Source organism: Salvelinus fontinalis, chromosome 2, assembly GCF_029448725.1.
Source record: "Salvelinus fontinalis isolate EN_2023a chromosome 2, ASM2944872v1, whole genome shotgun sequence".
Classification (NCBI taxonomy): Eukaryota; Metazoa; Chordata; class Actinopteri; order Salmoniformes; family Salmonidae; genus Salvelinus; species Salvelinus fontinalis.
In genome coordinates, this window is record NC_074666.1 from 57,166,953 (window position 1) to 57,183,092 (window position 16,140).

Consider the following 16,140-nt stretch of genomic DNA (forward strand, 5'->3'; position numbering starts at 1 on the left):
TGGAAGAAGGGAGAACCCACATTTTATGGTTTGTTGAAGTGTTGACAGTGCTGAGTAAATATTTCAACATGAACTCACCTATAAAAACAGCAGATCTTTGCTGTATTCGTTGACAGTCTCTCTCGAATCATGGTTTTACAACTTTAGAAATCTCAGTATCAAATTTGCTGTAGCTTTCTTTTATGCCTGTTACGTTACTGCAGACACAGCAATCTGAGCCATACGATTGGCCAGTGGTTGGTCTATAGTACACTTGATTTGCTCCCCCTGGGAAAGCAGACTTTGTACCTCCAGACATACAAAATGGTTCACGCATGGCAGCTCAATCGGGTGCACCAACACCAACAGCACGAGACAAAGAAAAAAACGAAATAGGAACTCAAGGCTTATCGTTCGTTTTTTTTACAGAAATGTTTGCTGATCATCTAGGAATGCCTTGGAGATCAACCAGTGGATCGCTATTGACCGGTTGGTGACCACTGATCTATGTCGACCTCCTGGTTTTTGTTGTTGTTGCTTGCCTTAAGTTTTCTGCTGACCCCAAATCTTTTTGCAAACTCTTTCTATAGTTGATTTCTTATTCATATTCAGTGAACAAGCCAAAGCCTTCCTAGTTGCAGATTGTCTGGACTTTTTATAGGCTTTTGGCTAATTCTTCAACAACTGCCACTTCCAAATTCCCGTCTGTTTTTTCTGATCTTCTGATGGAAAATGGCTGCCTTCCTCGGTGAGGCCTTGTGAATGAAGTCCATGGTAGCAGTGACATACTGTGCTGCCTGTTTTGGCATACAGGCTTTAGCCTTTTTAAAGTTCTTCCTTTTGGCAGATGGAAGCCGTACATCTAGCACTGCTGTCAGCAAGGTTCTTTTAGAATGGTCAAGTTACTTTCTCTGTTATTCTAATTTATCCTCTAGTTCCTTGAGATTAATTCTCTTCGCCTCCAATTTCTGTTGTGCTTTCACCTGCTTTGTCTTTTCGTTGTCCTGACAATATTTTTCCACATTTAAATTTCTTTCATGCTCCTCTTTTGACATAGCTGCTCTCTGTTCGTTTTTTTAAAAGCCAGCTTTGCCGTCTTCTTTTTCTATAATTCTGTTCTTGTTACTGTTTTTTCCATGCATCGGCAGGACAGAGCAGCTACATCTAAGACCGCACTCAACGAGCTATTTAATAAGGCCATAAGCAAACAAAATGCCCATCCAAAAGCGGCGCTCTTAGTGGCTGGGGACTTTAATGCAGGCAAACATAAATCAATTTGACCTAATTTCTACCAGCATGTCACGTGCAACCAGAGGGGGGGGGGGGGGGGGGGGCGACTCTAGACTACCTTTTACTCCACACACAGAGAAGCATACAAAGCTCTCCCTCCATTTGGCAAATCTGACCATAATTATATCCTCCTGATTCCCGCTTACAAGCAAAAACTAAAGCAGGAAGTACCAGTTACTCACTCAATACGGAAGTGGTCAGATGACGTGAATGCTACGCTACAGGACTGCTAATACAGACTGGAATATGTTCCGGGATTCATCAAATGGCATTGAGGAGTATACCACCTATCATCGGCTTCATCAATGTGCATCGACGACGACGTCCCTACAGTGACCGTACATGCATATCCCAACAAGAAGCCATGTATTACAGGCAACATCCGCACCGAGCTAAAGGCTTCAACTGCCGCTTTCAAGGAACGAGCTAAAGGCTAGAACTGCCGCTATGCCCTCAGACAAACCATAAAACAGGCAAAGCATCAATATAGGACTAAGATTGAATCCTACTACACCAGCTCTGACGCTTGTTGGATGTGGCAGGCAAGGCTTGAACTATTACGGACTACAAAGGGAAACACAGCCGCGAGCTGCCCAGTGACGCGAGCCTACCAGACGAGCTGCTAAATACCGTTTCATGCTCGCTTCGAGGAAAGCAACACTGACTCATGCATGAAAGCACCAGCTGTTCCGGGCGACTGTGATCACGCTCTCCGAGGCCGATGTGAGCAAGACCTTTAAACAGATCAACATTCACAAAGCCGCAGGGCCAGACGGATTACCAGGATGTGTAATCAAAGTGTGCGCGGACCAACTGGTAAGTGTCTTCACTGACATTTTCAACCTCTCCCTGACCATGCCTGTAATACCTACATGTTTCAAACAGACTACCATAGTCCCTGTTCCAAGAAAGTGAAGTACTCACAAAGGTAGCCATGAAGTGCCTTGAAAGACTGGTCATGGCTCACACCAACACCATCATGCCGGAAATGCTAGACCCACTCCAATTCGTAAAACGCCCCAACAGATCCACAGATGACTCACTCCACACTGCCCTTTCCCACCTGGAGAAAAGGAACCCCTATGAGAGAATGCTGTTCATTGACTACAGCTCAGCGTTCAACACCATAGTATCCACAAAGCTCATCACTAAGCTAAGGACCCTGGGACTAAACACCTTTCTCTGCAAATGGATCCTGGACTTCCTGACAAGCCACCCCCAGGTGGTAAGGGAAGGTAACAACACATCTGCCACGGTGATCCTCAGGGGTGCATGCTTAGTCCCCTCCTATACTCCCTGTTCACCCACGACTGCGTGGCCAAGGACAACTCCAACACCATCATTAAGTTTGCAGGCGACACAACACTGATCACCGTCAACGATGAGACAGTCTATAGGGAGGAGGTCAGAGACCTGTCAGTGTGGTGCCAGGACAAGAACATATCCCTCAATGTGAGCAAGACAAAGGAGCTGATTGTGGACTATAGGAAAAGGATGGCCAATCAGTCCCCCATTAACATCGATGTCTGAAGTGGAGGGGGTCGAGAGTTAAGTTCCTTGGTGTCCACATCACCAACGAACTATCATGGTCCAAACACACTAAGACAGTTGTGAAGAGGGCACGACAACGCCTATTCCCCCTCAGGAGATTGAAAAGATTTCGCATGGGTCCCCAGTTCCTCAAAGTTCTACAACTACACCATCGAGAGCATCCTGATCAGTTGCATCACCGCCTGGTATGGCAACTGCGCGGCATCTAAGGCACTACAGAGGGTAGTACGTACGGCCCAGTACATTACTGGGTCCAAGTTTCCTGACATTCAGGATCTATATACTAGGCGTGTCAGAGGAAGCACCAAAAAAATGTCAGACTCCAGTCACCCAAGTCAGACTGTTCGCATGGCAAGCGGTACCGGAGCGCCAAGTCTAGGTCCAAAAGGCTCCTTAACAGCTTCAAGCCGTAAGACTGCTGAACAATTAATCAAATGGCCACCTGGACTATTTTACTTAGTTTTTACACTGCTTTAATTATCTACGGTATGCATAGTCACTTTACAAATTACCTCTAACCTGTAACCCCCGCACATTTACTCGGTACCGGTATCCCATGTATATAGCTCATTATTATGTTCTTGTTACTTTACATTTTTTTTGTTTATTTGGTAAATATCTTCTTAACCAACAATGCAGTTCAAGAAATAGTTAAGGGCTTGTAAGCATTTCACGGTAAGGATGTACCTGTTGTATTCTAACATTTGATTTTCTTGACACTCTCGGCTTTTTCTCTCGGCTTTGCGCTCAACTTCCGCACTCTCTGGGAAGCACTGGCATTATATATTTTTTCCCGCTGCTGCCGTCTCCCTCTGCTTGAAATGTTCCTCGTTTTTAGGATACTATCAGCAAGGGACATCTCATGTCTGTTTTGTTTCATCCTTTGACACAATTGACACAAACCATCGCGATTTCATTCTACCAGGTATGCTTTCTTTGCAGTCAACATTTAATTGGGAATTTTTGGGGTAAGCTTTTAGAAATGTATGTTTTGTATGCGCATGACACTCACGTTGCGCATGGTGATGGCTCTACGTACATAAGACTGTCTTATGTAGAGCCATCACAAGTCAGCTAGTGTTCCACATTACTTTTTCCACATTTTGTGTTACAGCCTGAATTTTAGATTTTTTGTTTGGTGTCTGGCCTGAACATAATACCCCATAATGTCAAAGTGAAATTATGCTATTTTCTTAAAAAAAAATTTAATAGAAAAATTAAAGCTGAAATGTCTTGAGTCAAGTATTCAACCCCTTTGTTATGGCAAGTGTAAATGAGTTGAGGAGTAAAAATGTGCTTCACGCCCACTCCCGTTGCCTGCTGCACTGCTGCTTGGAATCCACCTGGCGATCTGTTCACCGTCTGCCTTGGCTTGTCGCCCCATGTCTTGTACAGGTACCCGCACCACACTACCCCCTCTCTCCCGAGCTTTTGCTCGCCTCCAGCACACAGGCACTGTTGGGGCGATTGACTATGAACTTAAAATGGCTAGCCCCAAGTTGTTATATTTTTTCTTGTACATTTTGCTATTTGCCTCATGACCCCTGCATGCTTTGTTGACTTTGAACTTTATTGTTCACCCGACCATGGGACAGACTGTATGTTCCCACACTCGGGACTCAGACTCTCTTGGTTACACTGACTTTTGGCCCCCATCCTATTCTAACCACCTCTCGCCGGCTTTGTATTCATGTTACCTGATGAACTTGCTGTACAATATGAACTTGTTGCCATTTCAATGCACATTGAAATGTCATAAGTCAGCACTGCAGAGCTCTCCCTGTCCTATGCCGTGCCTTCATTGTATTACTGTTGATTATATCTGATAATGTGCATGTACACCCTGGCCCATCTACTGTTGCTAGCCCCAATTCTGACATGTGCTCGGATATCTGCTTCACTGACTTCTACTCCTGTAAAAGCCTGGGTTTTCTGCACGTTAACACTAGAAGCTTACTACCTAAAATGGATCAATTGAAAGTGTCGGTTCATAGCTCCAATGTGTTGGTCATTACTGAGATGTGGTTAAGGAAGAGTGTTTTGAATACTGATAACCTTTCTGGTTATAACCCGATAGTCTTATACTCAAATGCTCCCTCCCCGGATGTTGTGTTAAACGCTCTATAACAAAGCTTTTTTAGTGTCCAACAAGCTTTCTCTGCCCTTAACCTTGTTCTGAACACCTCCAAAACAAAGGTCATGTGGTTTGGTTAGAAGAATGCCCCTCTCCCCACAGGTGTGATTACTACCACTGAGGGTTTCGAGCTTGAGGTAGTCACCTCATACAAGTACGTGGGAGTATGGCTAGACTGTACACTGTCCTTCTCTCAGCACATATCAGATCTGCAGGCTAAAGTTAAATCTAGACTTGGTTTCCTCTATCGTAATTGCTCCTCTTTCACTCCAGCTGCCAAACTAACCCTGATTCAGATGACCATCCTACCCATGCTAGATTACAGAGACATAATTTATAGATCGGCTGGTAAGGGTGCTCTCGAGTGGCTAGATGTTCTTTACCATTCGGCCTTCAGATTTGCCACCAATGCTGCTTGTAGGACACATCACTGCACTCTATACTCCTCTGCACTCTATACTCCTCTGTAAACTGGTCATCTCTGTATACCCGTCGCAAGACCTACTGGTTGATGCTTATTTATAAAACCCTCTTAGGCCTCACTCGCCTCTATCTGCAGCACTCATCCTCCAACACCCGTTCTGCCAGTCACCTTCTGTTAAAGGTCCCCAAAGCACACACATCCTTTGGTCGCTCGTCTTTTCAGTTCGTTGCAGCTAGCAACTGGAGCAAGCTGCAACAAACGCTCAAACTGGACAGTTTTATCTCAATCACTTAATTCAAAGACTCTATCATGGACGCTCTTACTGACAGTTGTGGCTGCTTTGCGTGATGTATTATTGTCTATACCTTCTTGCCCTCTATGCTATTGTCTGTGCCCAATAATGTTTGACCCTGTTTTGTGCTGCTGCCATGTTGTGTTGCTATCATGTTGTCATTTTGTGGTCCTACCATCCTGTGTTGCTGCCATGCTATGTTGTCTTAAGTCTCTCTGTAGTGTTGTCTCTCTTGTCGTGATGTCTGTTTTGTCCTATATTTCCATTTTTAATCCCAGTCCCCGCAAAAGGCCTTTCGCCTTTTGGTAGGCCGTCATTGTAAATAAGAATTTTTATCTTAACTAACTTGCCTAGTTAAATAAAGGTTAAATATAGGTTAAATGGATTCTCTGTTTGCAGCAATAGTGTTGAATATGATTTTTTTTTTAAATGACTACCGTATCTCTGTACCCTACACATACACTTAGGTTGAAGTCATTAAAACTCATTTTTCAACCACTCCACACATTTCTTGTTAACAAACAATAGTTTTGGCAAGTTGGTTAGGACATCTACTTTGTGCATGACACAGGTAATTTTTCCCAAAAAATTTTACAGACTGATTATTTAACTTATAATTCACTGTATCACAATTCCAGTGGGTCAGAAGTTTACATACACTAAGTTGACTGTGCCTTTAAACAGCTTGGAAAATTCCATAAAATTATGTCATGGCTTTAGAAGCTTCTTATAGGCTAATTTATATAATTTGAGTCAATTGGAGGTGTACCTGTGGATGTATTTTAAGGCCTCCCTTAAAACTCAGTGCCTCAGGACCTCCACAAGTCTGGTTCATCCTTGGGCACAATTTCCAAACGCCTGAAGGTACCACGTTCTTCTGTACAAACAATAGTACGCAAGTATAAACACCATGGGACCACGCAGCCGTCATACCGCTCAGGAAGGAGACGCATTCTAGAGATGAACGTACTTTGGTGCGAAAAGTACAAATCAATCCCAGAACTGCAGCAAAAGACCTTGTGAATATGCTGGAGGAAACGGGTACAAAAACATCAATATCCACAGTAAAACGAGTGCTATATCGACATAACCTGAAAGGTCACTCAGCAAGGAAGTAGCCACTGCTCCAAAACACAAAAAATCCAGACTACGGTTTGCAACTGCACATGGGGACAAAGATTGTACTTTTTGGAGAAATAACCTCTGGTCTGATGAAACAAAAATAGAACTGTTTGGCCAAAATTACCATCGTTATGTTAGGAGGAAAAATGGGGGAGGCTTGCAAGCCAAAACACCATCCCAACCGTGAAGCACCGGGGTGGCAGCATCATGTTGTGGGTGTGCTTTTCTGCAGGAGGGACTGGTGCACTTCACAAAATAGATGGCATCATGAGTTAGGAAAATTATGTGGATATATCGAACCATCATCTCAAGACATCAGTCAGGAAGTTAAAGCTTGGTCGCAAATGGGTCTTCCAAATGGACAATGACCCCAAGCAGACTTCCAAAGTTGTGGCAAAATGGCTTAAGGACAACAAAGTCAAGGTATTGGAGTGGCCATCACAAAGCCCTGACCTCAATTGTATAGAAAATTTGTGGGCAGAACTGAAAAAGCGTGTGCGAGCAAGGATGCCTACAAACCTGACTCGGTTACACCAGCTCTGTCAGGAGGAATGGGCCAAAATTCACCCAACTTATTGTGGGAAGCTTGTGGAAGGCTACCTTAAATGTTTGACCCAAGTTAAACAATTTAAAGGCAATTCTACTAAATACTAATTGAGTGTATGTAAACTTCTGACCCACTGGGAATGTGATGAAAGAAATAAAAGCTGAAATGAATCATTCTCTCTACTATTATGCTGACATTTCACATTCTTAAAATAAAATGGTGATCCTAACTGACCTAAGACATGGAATTTTTACTAGGATTAAATGTCAGGAATTGTGAAACTGAGTTTAAATATATTTGGATAAGGTGTATGTAAACTTCCGACTTCAACTGCATCTGTAAGGTCCCTCAGTCGAGCAGTGAATTTAAAACACAGATTCAACCGCAAAGACCAGGGATGTCTTCTAATGCCTCACAAAGGTCATCTATTGGTAGATGGATTTTTTTTTTTTTAAAGCAGACATTGAATATCCCTTAGAGCATGGTGAAGTTTTTAATTATACTTGGGATGATGTGTCACTACACATTTCACCATGAGGCCAATGTTGACTTTAAAACCAGAGTTTAATTGCTGTGATAGGAGAGAACTGAGGATGGTTTTCAACATTGTAGTTACTCCACAATACTAACCTAATTGACAGAGTGAAAAGGATGCCTGTACAGAATAATACTATTCCAAAACATGCATCCTGTTTACAACAAGGGCATGTAAGTAATACTGCAAAAAATGTGGCAAAGCAATTACCTTTTTTGTCCTGAATACAAGTGTTATGATTGGGGCCAATACAACCCATTACTGAGTACCACTCTCCATATTTTCCAGCATAGTGGTGGCTGCATCATGTTATGGGTATGCTTGTGGTTAAGGATGGGGGAATTTTCACGATTTAAAAATTGAGTAGAGCTAAGCACAGGCATAATTCTGCTTTCCACCAGACACTGGGAGATGAATTTACCATTCAGCAGGACAATCTAAAACAAGGCCAAGTCTACACTAGTTGCTTACCAAGAAGACAATGAATGTTCCTGAATGGCCTAGTTACAGTTTTGACTTAAATCTACTTGAAGATCAACAACCAAGTTAAGAGGTTTAAGAATTAAAAAAATAACAATGGGTAAATGTTGCACAATCCAGGTGTGGATAGCTCTTAGAGACTTACCCAGAAAGACTCACCGCTGTAATCGCTGCCATATGTGCTTCTAGTAAGTATTGACTCGGGTGGGAATAGTTATGTATTTCTGTATTTTATTTTCAATAAATGTCTAAAAACATGTTCACTTTGTCATTTGGGTATTGTGTGTAGAAGTGAGGGGGGAAAAATTATACTTAATATATTTTGAATTGACTGTAACACAACAAAGTGTGGAATAAGTTAAGGGGTATGAATACTTTCTGAAGGCACTGGATATCTACCTGACATATGTTGAAGACATGCATGCTGAATGTTTTGGACAAATGTCCAACCTCAATTTGCAACAGTTCTGTAAAATGATCCACTACTTATGGGCCCTGGTCAATAGTAGTGCACTAAATAGGGAATAGGGTGTCATTTGGGACACGAACCTTCTGCTCCTCATTTATCTGTATGGATTTACAGGTCTCTGTAGATATTGTAATCATCTGTTTTTGCTTGGTGTACAGTCCAGGGAGGAAAGTAAGAAGCAAGCCCTGGCTGCTAAGCGTGAGAAGCGTAAGGAGAAACGCAAGAAGAAGAAGGAAGAGCAGAAGAGGAAGCTGGAGGAGGAAGAGGCCAAAGTAAAGGAGGAGGACCAGGAGTTACAGGACCAGGACCAAGACTCTTCCGAGGGTGAGCACCTATTTACCAGCTCAACCTTTATAGCCTCTAATAGCCTGTTCCAGCTACTGATATCAGCATTGTATTGCTGTTTAAGATTACCTTTTTCCTAGATCAACTATGTCTCTGTCTGCTTGACTGAAGGGATATTGCAGTCACAATTAAACAAGCTTCTCATTTATTTACAGCCTGTTTTGTTTCCCTATTATGTTAACTGATAGAAGAATATACTGAACACGTATATAAACGCAACAATTCGAAAGATATTTTTACTGAGTTACAGTTCATGTGAGGAAACCAGTCAATTTAAGTAATTTCATTAGGCCCTAATCAATGGATTTCACATGCCTGGGAATACAGATGTGCATCTTTTGGTCACAGATACCTTAAAATATGGGCCTCACAATGGTTCTCAGGATCCCGTGACATGGGGTTTCTGTGCATTCAAATTGCCATAGATGAAATGCAATTGTGTTCGTTGTCCGTAGCTTATACCTGCCCATACCTTAACCCCACCGCCACCATAGGGCACTCTGTTCACAACGTTGACATCAGCGATCTGCTCGCCCACACAACGCCATACACATGGTCTGTGGTTGTGAGGCTGGTTGGACGTACTGCCAAATTCTCTATAACAATGTTGGAGGAGGCTTATGGTAGAGAAACATTCAATTCTCTGGCAATAGCTCTGATGGACATTCCTGCAGCCAGTATGCCAATATCTTTTTTCAGCTCATGATACATGGGACCAACACTTTACATGTTGTGTTTATTTTTTTGTTCAGTATACATCTCAACTGAGACACAGCCATCCAGCATCTTTCTAATCTACTTTTTAAAAATAATTTATGTTAATTTATAATTGTAAAATAAGGGTAAATAACCTTTTCCTTCCTTGTCTCATGGTCTGTGTAGACGGCGATGTCCCCATTGACCCGCCCAGCGCTACCACAACCACCACCATTGGCATCTCTGCCACCTCCAGCACCTTCACCAACGCCTTCGGCAAGAAACGAGCCAATGTGACGACCACGCCCAGCTCCAACCGCAAGAACAAGAAGAACAAGACCAAGGACTCCCCCAGCGAGCCCATCATCCTGCAAGACCCCCAGGTGGCGCTGGCTCAGCAGAAGGCTAACAAAAACAAGATCCACGGGGAGCCCAGGGGTGGCGGGGTGCCGGGTGGAAGCGACTCGGACAACTTGGACAGCACCGATTGCAACAGCGAGAGCAGCAGCGGAGGCAAGAGCCAGGAGCTCAACTACCTACCGGATCTGCCCTCTTCGTCTTCCTCCTGCTTTTCATCGTCTGCTCCCTCGGTGGTGAGCCAGCAGCCCCAGCCGGTCCCTGAGAAGAGGCAGTGCACATCACTACACAGCTCCCGAGACGACAAGATCACTGTGTCCATCTCCAAACCACACCATAAGTAAGTGGCTAGTCTTTTTTGCTCAACTGCTGTGTATCCAAACTAAAAATATAACCTTTTGTTAGTCCTTTAACTATTATACTGCTGTAGTGGTAAAAGTAGAACCTTTGTTAGTTTGTTTCCTCTGGCTTTAGTGCAAAATGTAGAAAGGGAAGAATCCTGCATGTGCCATCTGAATTGTTTTAGGTACACCGCAGGGTTCTCTTATGTTTATTATTCCGTATTCTTTCTTCTCAGAATCCATGACCGCATAAACGACTTGATGCCCAGTTCCCTTCCCTCCTCGTTCAGAACCATTTCACTGCCAGTCACCTCGCCCGTCAGCAAGATGAACCTCACCAGCCCCAAGAGGGGCCAGAAGAGAGAAGAAGGCTGGAAGGAGGTGGTGCGAAGGTGGGTTAGCTCACAGGAATGTGCCTTAAATCAAACAGTCGCTACTGTAGTTACTGTTATGCATAAAGACAGTAGGAGTACAGTATGTCCCTGTTTAGCATCTCCGTTGCTGTAGTTTAATGTATAACAATCAACTGCCACTGGTATCTACTACATAGTTGTGGAATGTAACGACATATGACACATATATATTAATTGAATTGCTTGTGTGTGTTTTCTCAGGTCAAAGAAGCTGTCGGTGCCTGCCTCTGTGGTGTCTCGGATCATGGGCAGAGGTGGCTGTAATATCACTGCCATTCAGGACGTGACCGGTGCTCACATCGACGTGGACAAACAGAAGGACAAGAATGGAGAGAGGATGATCACCATCAGGTTAGACCAGCCCACTGTCTACTGCTTTCACAGAACAGTCTGTCAGTATATCATATAGTCATTTTTACTGTCTGACACACACCTGCTTTTCTTCCTTTCCCTCTGGTCTTTCAGAGGTGGCACAGAGTCGACTCGACACGCCGTGCAGCTGATCAGCGCCCTGATCCAGGACCCAGCCAAGGAGTTGGAGGACCTGATCCCCAGAAACCACATCCGCGCCCCTGGCACCAGCACCAAGATTGGCTCCACCTACACCACCTCCACAGGGGCCACCAACACTACGGCGGCCGGCTCCAAGGGCCTGGCTTCAGTGTTGCCGTCGTCCGTTGTGTCCTTCCAGTCGTCCTCCGTCTCTCAACACGGAGGGAAGATGGGGAAGAACCTGTCTTCCGGAGTGAGGCCCCCTTTTGTTTCACTTCCTCTGGCGTACTCCAACCCCCACCTGGCACTGCTGGCCGCCCAGACCATGCACCACATCCGACACCCGCGCCTGCCCATGGCACAGTTCGGTGGCACCTTCTCTCCGTCGCCCAACACCTGGGGCCCGTTCCCGGTACGTCCCATCAGCCCCGCCAGCACTAACAGCTCTCCCAAGCACAACGGCACCACTGCTCTCCGGCCCTTGCCTGCCTCCGCTGCCCATCCAGAGTACACAGCCCCTACCTTTATAGCAGGCCCTGCAGCCACCGCCTCTCCCTCCAGATCTGTACCCTCTGGCACCCCCATGCCCTCCTCTGTCAGGAAGCAGCTCTTTTCTGGCGAATCAAAGACGGCCAGCATGGCAGCGGTCACCTCGACCATGAGTGGTGCGCCCGCTACGCAGATGGGCACTGCACCCACCACCACTCCCTCTACCCCACCCTCCCCTCCTGCGCCTATCGCCCCACCTGCACAGCAGCTACCCATTTCCAAGCCAGAGCCTGCTGGCTGCGCCACGCCTGGTAAAGAGAAGTCCCCTCCAGACACAGCGGCACCTGTCCAAGGTGGAGCATCTGAAGGCTCCAACTCCACCGGACTCATGCACTTCACAGCTCCCACTGCTCCACCCCCACTGCCCTCCCAGCAGCCAGATAGCCGACAGCAGCAGATGTCCCTCCCCTCCTCCTCCAGCACAGAGCCCAGCCTCCGGGCCGCCCAGCCTCCCTGCTCCCTCCTGCCCACGTCTCGCTCTGCACCAGCAGGGGGCAGCACGGTCACACACACCAGCAGCACTTTACCTCACTACGCGTCGCCTGCTCCCTCACGCATGCAGCCCTCAGCCCAGTTCTACCCCATGGCAGCTGGGGCATCTCCACAGGAGCACCAGTCTGTATTTGTACCCTCTGGAGCATCCCAGGAGCAACGTCAGAAACCACAGCAGCAGCATGCCAGCCAGGGCATGGCAACCCCCTCCATGCAGCAGCAGATGTCCTCCAACATGGGCATGATGAACGGCTCCCAGATGCACATCCATGGGGGCAAGGCCCAGCAGCTGCCCCCCAACTACGGCCCCACAGCCCTCTTCAACCATTTCAGCAGCATGTTTGACAGCAACCAGGTGGGCAACAACCAGGTGTGGGGAGCATGTCACCTGCCTGCACGGACCCCTCCTGAGCAGCCCTACACCGCTCCGCCGGCCTATATAGGGGGCATGGGACAGATGGAGAACGTGGTGCCCCCTCCTGATGGCTCCAAGGCACCAGGGTACCGCTGTAACACCCAGAGGATTGTCACCAGTCCAATCGGTAAGCAACAAGGACCATAAAGACTCCACCACAGACACACACACAGTCATAACCCATAGCTCTATGTAGTCCAACTCCAAGACAATACTTTTGTTCCATAGAAACAAAAAATCAACTGATTCCACAAAGCAGTTCTCTTCACATACATACATACATACATACATACATACATACATACATACATACATACATACATACATACATACATACATACATACATACATACATACATACAGGAACTGACAAAATAAAGGAAACGCCGACATTAAAGTGTCTTAATAGGGCGTTGGACCTCCACAAGCCACCAGAACAGCTTCAATGAGCCCTGGCATAGATTCTACAAGCATCTGGAACTCTATTGGAGGGATGCGACACCATTTTTCCACAATAAATAATAATGAGTTATCTTGTTGATGGTGGTGTTAAACACTGTCTCAGGCGCTGCTCCAGAATCTCCCATTAGTGTTCAATTGGGTTGGGATCTGGTGACTGAGATGGCCGTGACGTAAAGGTTTACATCATTTTCATTTTCATGCTCATCAAACCATTCAGTGACCACTTGTGCCCTGTGGATGGTTGCATTGTCATTTACCTTGCCCTTTGAGTGGACCTAACCCATGCAAGGAAAATGTACCCAACACCATAGGAACCAGAACCCTCGTTTATTTGCTCAACTGCTTCCTTTATTTTGGCAGTTACCTGTATATAGGCAGACTTGTTCAGTTTATTACAGTGGTTTGTGCATACATAATTTAACCGGGTCAGTTGAACTCTTTGTTTCAGGAATGCACCCAATGGACCCGTCGGGAAACACCATCTCTTCGTCTGCTGCTCTGACTAGCTTCGCCACCAGTATCTCCTGCAGTCCAGTGTACCTGCAAGGTCCAGCCTCCGTGGGCACGCCCTCCTTCAGCCGCCAGCACTTCTCTCCTCACCCCTGGAGCGCCTCCACCTCCTGTAAGAACACAACACAGGGAGAGGGAACATGTCCATTGCTTCATAGATGTTCTCTCCCCCCCCCCCGTTTTTTGTTGTTTTGTAAACAAAGTACATTTGCTTCATTGTCTACTGTCAAGGTGGGACACAGAGACAGTCACTTGGTAAAATAATGAAAGTAAATGTAGCAAAATCAAATGATTTAATCTGATTTTATCCTAAGTATTTGATTAATCTAACATTTGGAAAGTTAACAAGCCAAGCCTTTGCCCCTCCCTCAGGTGAGTCCCCAGTGCCCTCTGTGTCATCTGCGGGCTCGTCCCCCCTCTGTGCGTCCATGGTGACCCCGGCTCTTATTCAGGCTAAGCCCAGCAGCAATAGCCAGCAAGACCGCAAGGTGCCCCCTCCCATCGGCACCGAGCGCCTGGCACGTATCCGCCAGACGGGCTCCGTCAACCACGCCATGCTCACCGCCAGCTACACACCGCCTGTCGGACAGGGGGGCATCTGGTCCTTTGGAGTGGGCAGTGCTTCTGGTGAGTGTTCAGGGGGAAGGTGGATGGGGTTAGTGCACAATGGATAGATGTAGACCTGATCGTCTCAACTTCAGAGTGTTTTAAGATGTTTCTTGTAAGGTTTTGAAATATATTGTGAATTTCTTCTGTGTAAATGTTTTTTTAACATGACAATTAACTCTCACACCATCCCAAATCTCAGTCCTCCCCTCCTCTTACCCTCCACCTTCAGAGGCAATGTCGGGCTGGTCTCAGCCCCTGATGGGCGGTCACGTGATGCACCAGCAGATGCAGGAGCAGAGTGCTTTCTCCCAGCACCAGGCCATGGAGCGTGACGACACGGGCATCGTGAACCCCTCCAACACCTTCCATCAGCCTATGCCCACCAACTTTATGGACTTCCCAAAGGTAACGGACACCGCTAAGTAGTTGGTGCAAATATCTCCTCGCTAAGTAGTTGGTGCAAAGATCTCCTCGCTAAGTAGTTGGTGCAAAGATCTCCTGGTGCGAGTGATGCTATGAGATCTATCACAAAAACAAAATGTTTACCACTTCTTTCTCTTGTCCTTTCGAGGGTTTGCCAATATCAATGTATGGCGGGACGATGATTCCTCCCAACCCTCCTATGGGAGAGGCCCCCGGGGGCCCCGTGTACAACGGGCTCCATAACGCTGACCCTGCCTGGAACCCCATAATGAAGGTGGTCTCTAACTCTGCAGATAACTCCGATCCCCAGCAGGTAAGCACTCCCGTAAACATTCTTCACTTATTTTCACCATTACTCAGTCCGCACTGTTTTGGTTTTGTAGCTAAGTGGTAAAAACTTGTCGTTTTAGGTCTGGCCTGGGACTTGGGCACCGCACGTTGGGAATGTGCACCTGAATCATGTCAACTAAACACGCGGCCATCAAAGCATAGGACCAGTAACAAGACTCATACACGTTTAAGAGAACCAGATAATTACATAATATTCAACAATATTAACCTAGGGAGTGTCCAGAAAGGAGGAATTGGATGGTTGGACACCATTTTGATGTGCCTAACTTAAAAGACAAATCCAGTGTGGGCTGTAATGTGTTTACCAATGTCTATGAACAAACCGATTTGCCTGTTCAACAGGATCCATTCTTTGCGTAGTATAGCCATTATTTTGACTTTAAAAGCCCCACATTTAATTGTTCTTGGTCTGCAGGGCTCTACAGGACTGTACGCTATTTATACTCAGCCCAAGAACTAGGTGATAACATAAAGAGATAAATCAGACTTTTTAGAGTGGTAAATACATGTATAATTGTTTACATACTAAAAAGGGTTCAAATGAGAGTACATTTCATGTCGTATAGTGGCTCTACTTTATGTAGCCTGTATTAATGTGAAATATTTACCTTAATATTCAATAAAAAAGACGGAACTGTACCATCTTCACCTTTCTATTCTTGTTGCATTAATGTCATACACCTCATGATTCTCCATACACTTGTTGATTTGAAGTGCCCTTGGTCTGTCTTTATTTAAGTAGTAGACTTCAGTGTCATGTTTACTCATGATGATGTCATCACTCACTGACTGCATGTTCTGGCAGGGGGTTCTATTTATCATCTTGCAACTGTCTTGCATGCATCAAGAAGTTTCCACAAGA

At 45.7% G+C, this 16,140-nt stretch overlaps 1 protein-coding gene across 6 annotated transcripts in view; it reads left to right on the forward strand.

Annotated features, from left to right (window-relative positions):
* LOC129821935 (ankyrin repeat and KH domain-containing protein 1-like) overlaps positions 1 to 15,917 on the forward strand; it is a 55,808-nt gene extending 39,891 nt beyond the window's left edge. For all 6 annotated transcript variants that reach the window (XM_055879698.1, XM_055879707.1, XM_055879715.1 and 3 more), the window contains exons 25-34: positions 8,982 to 9,147; positions 10,051 to 10,561; positions 10,799 to 10,954; positions 11,177 to 11,326; positions 11,441 to 13,050; positions 13,834 to 14,007; positions 14,268 to 14,522; positions 14,704 to 14,909; positions 15,076 to 15,240; positions 15,338 to 15,917. In XM_055879698.1, the coding sequence (XP_055735673.1) occupies positions 8,982 to 9,147; positions 10,051 to 10,561; positions 10,799 to 10,954; positions 11,177 to 11,326; positions 11,441 to 13,050; positions 13,834 to 14,007; positions 14,268 to 14,522; positions 14,704 to 14,909; positions 15,076 to 15,240; positions 15,338 to 15,397 (3,453 nt within the window). In that variant the 3' untranslated portion in view covers positions 15,398 to 15,917. The remainder of the gene's footprint in view (positions 1 to 8,981; positions 9,148 to 10,050; positions 10,562 to 10,798; positions 10,955 to 11,176; positions 11,327 to 11,440; positions 13,051 to 13,833; positions 14,008 to 14,267; positions 14,523 to 14,703; positions 14,910 to 15,075; positions 15,241 to 15,337) is intronic.
* The last annotated feature ends 223 nt before the right edge of the window (positions 15,918 to 16,140 follow it).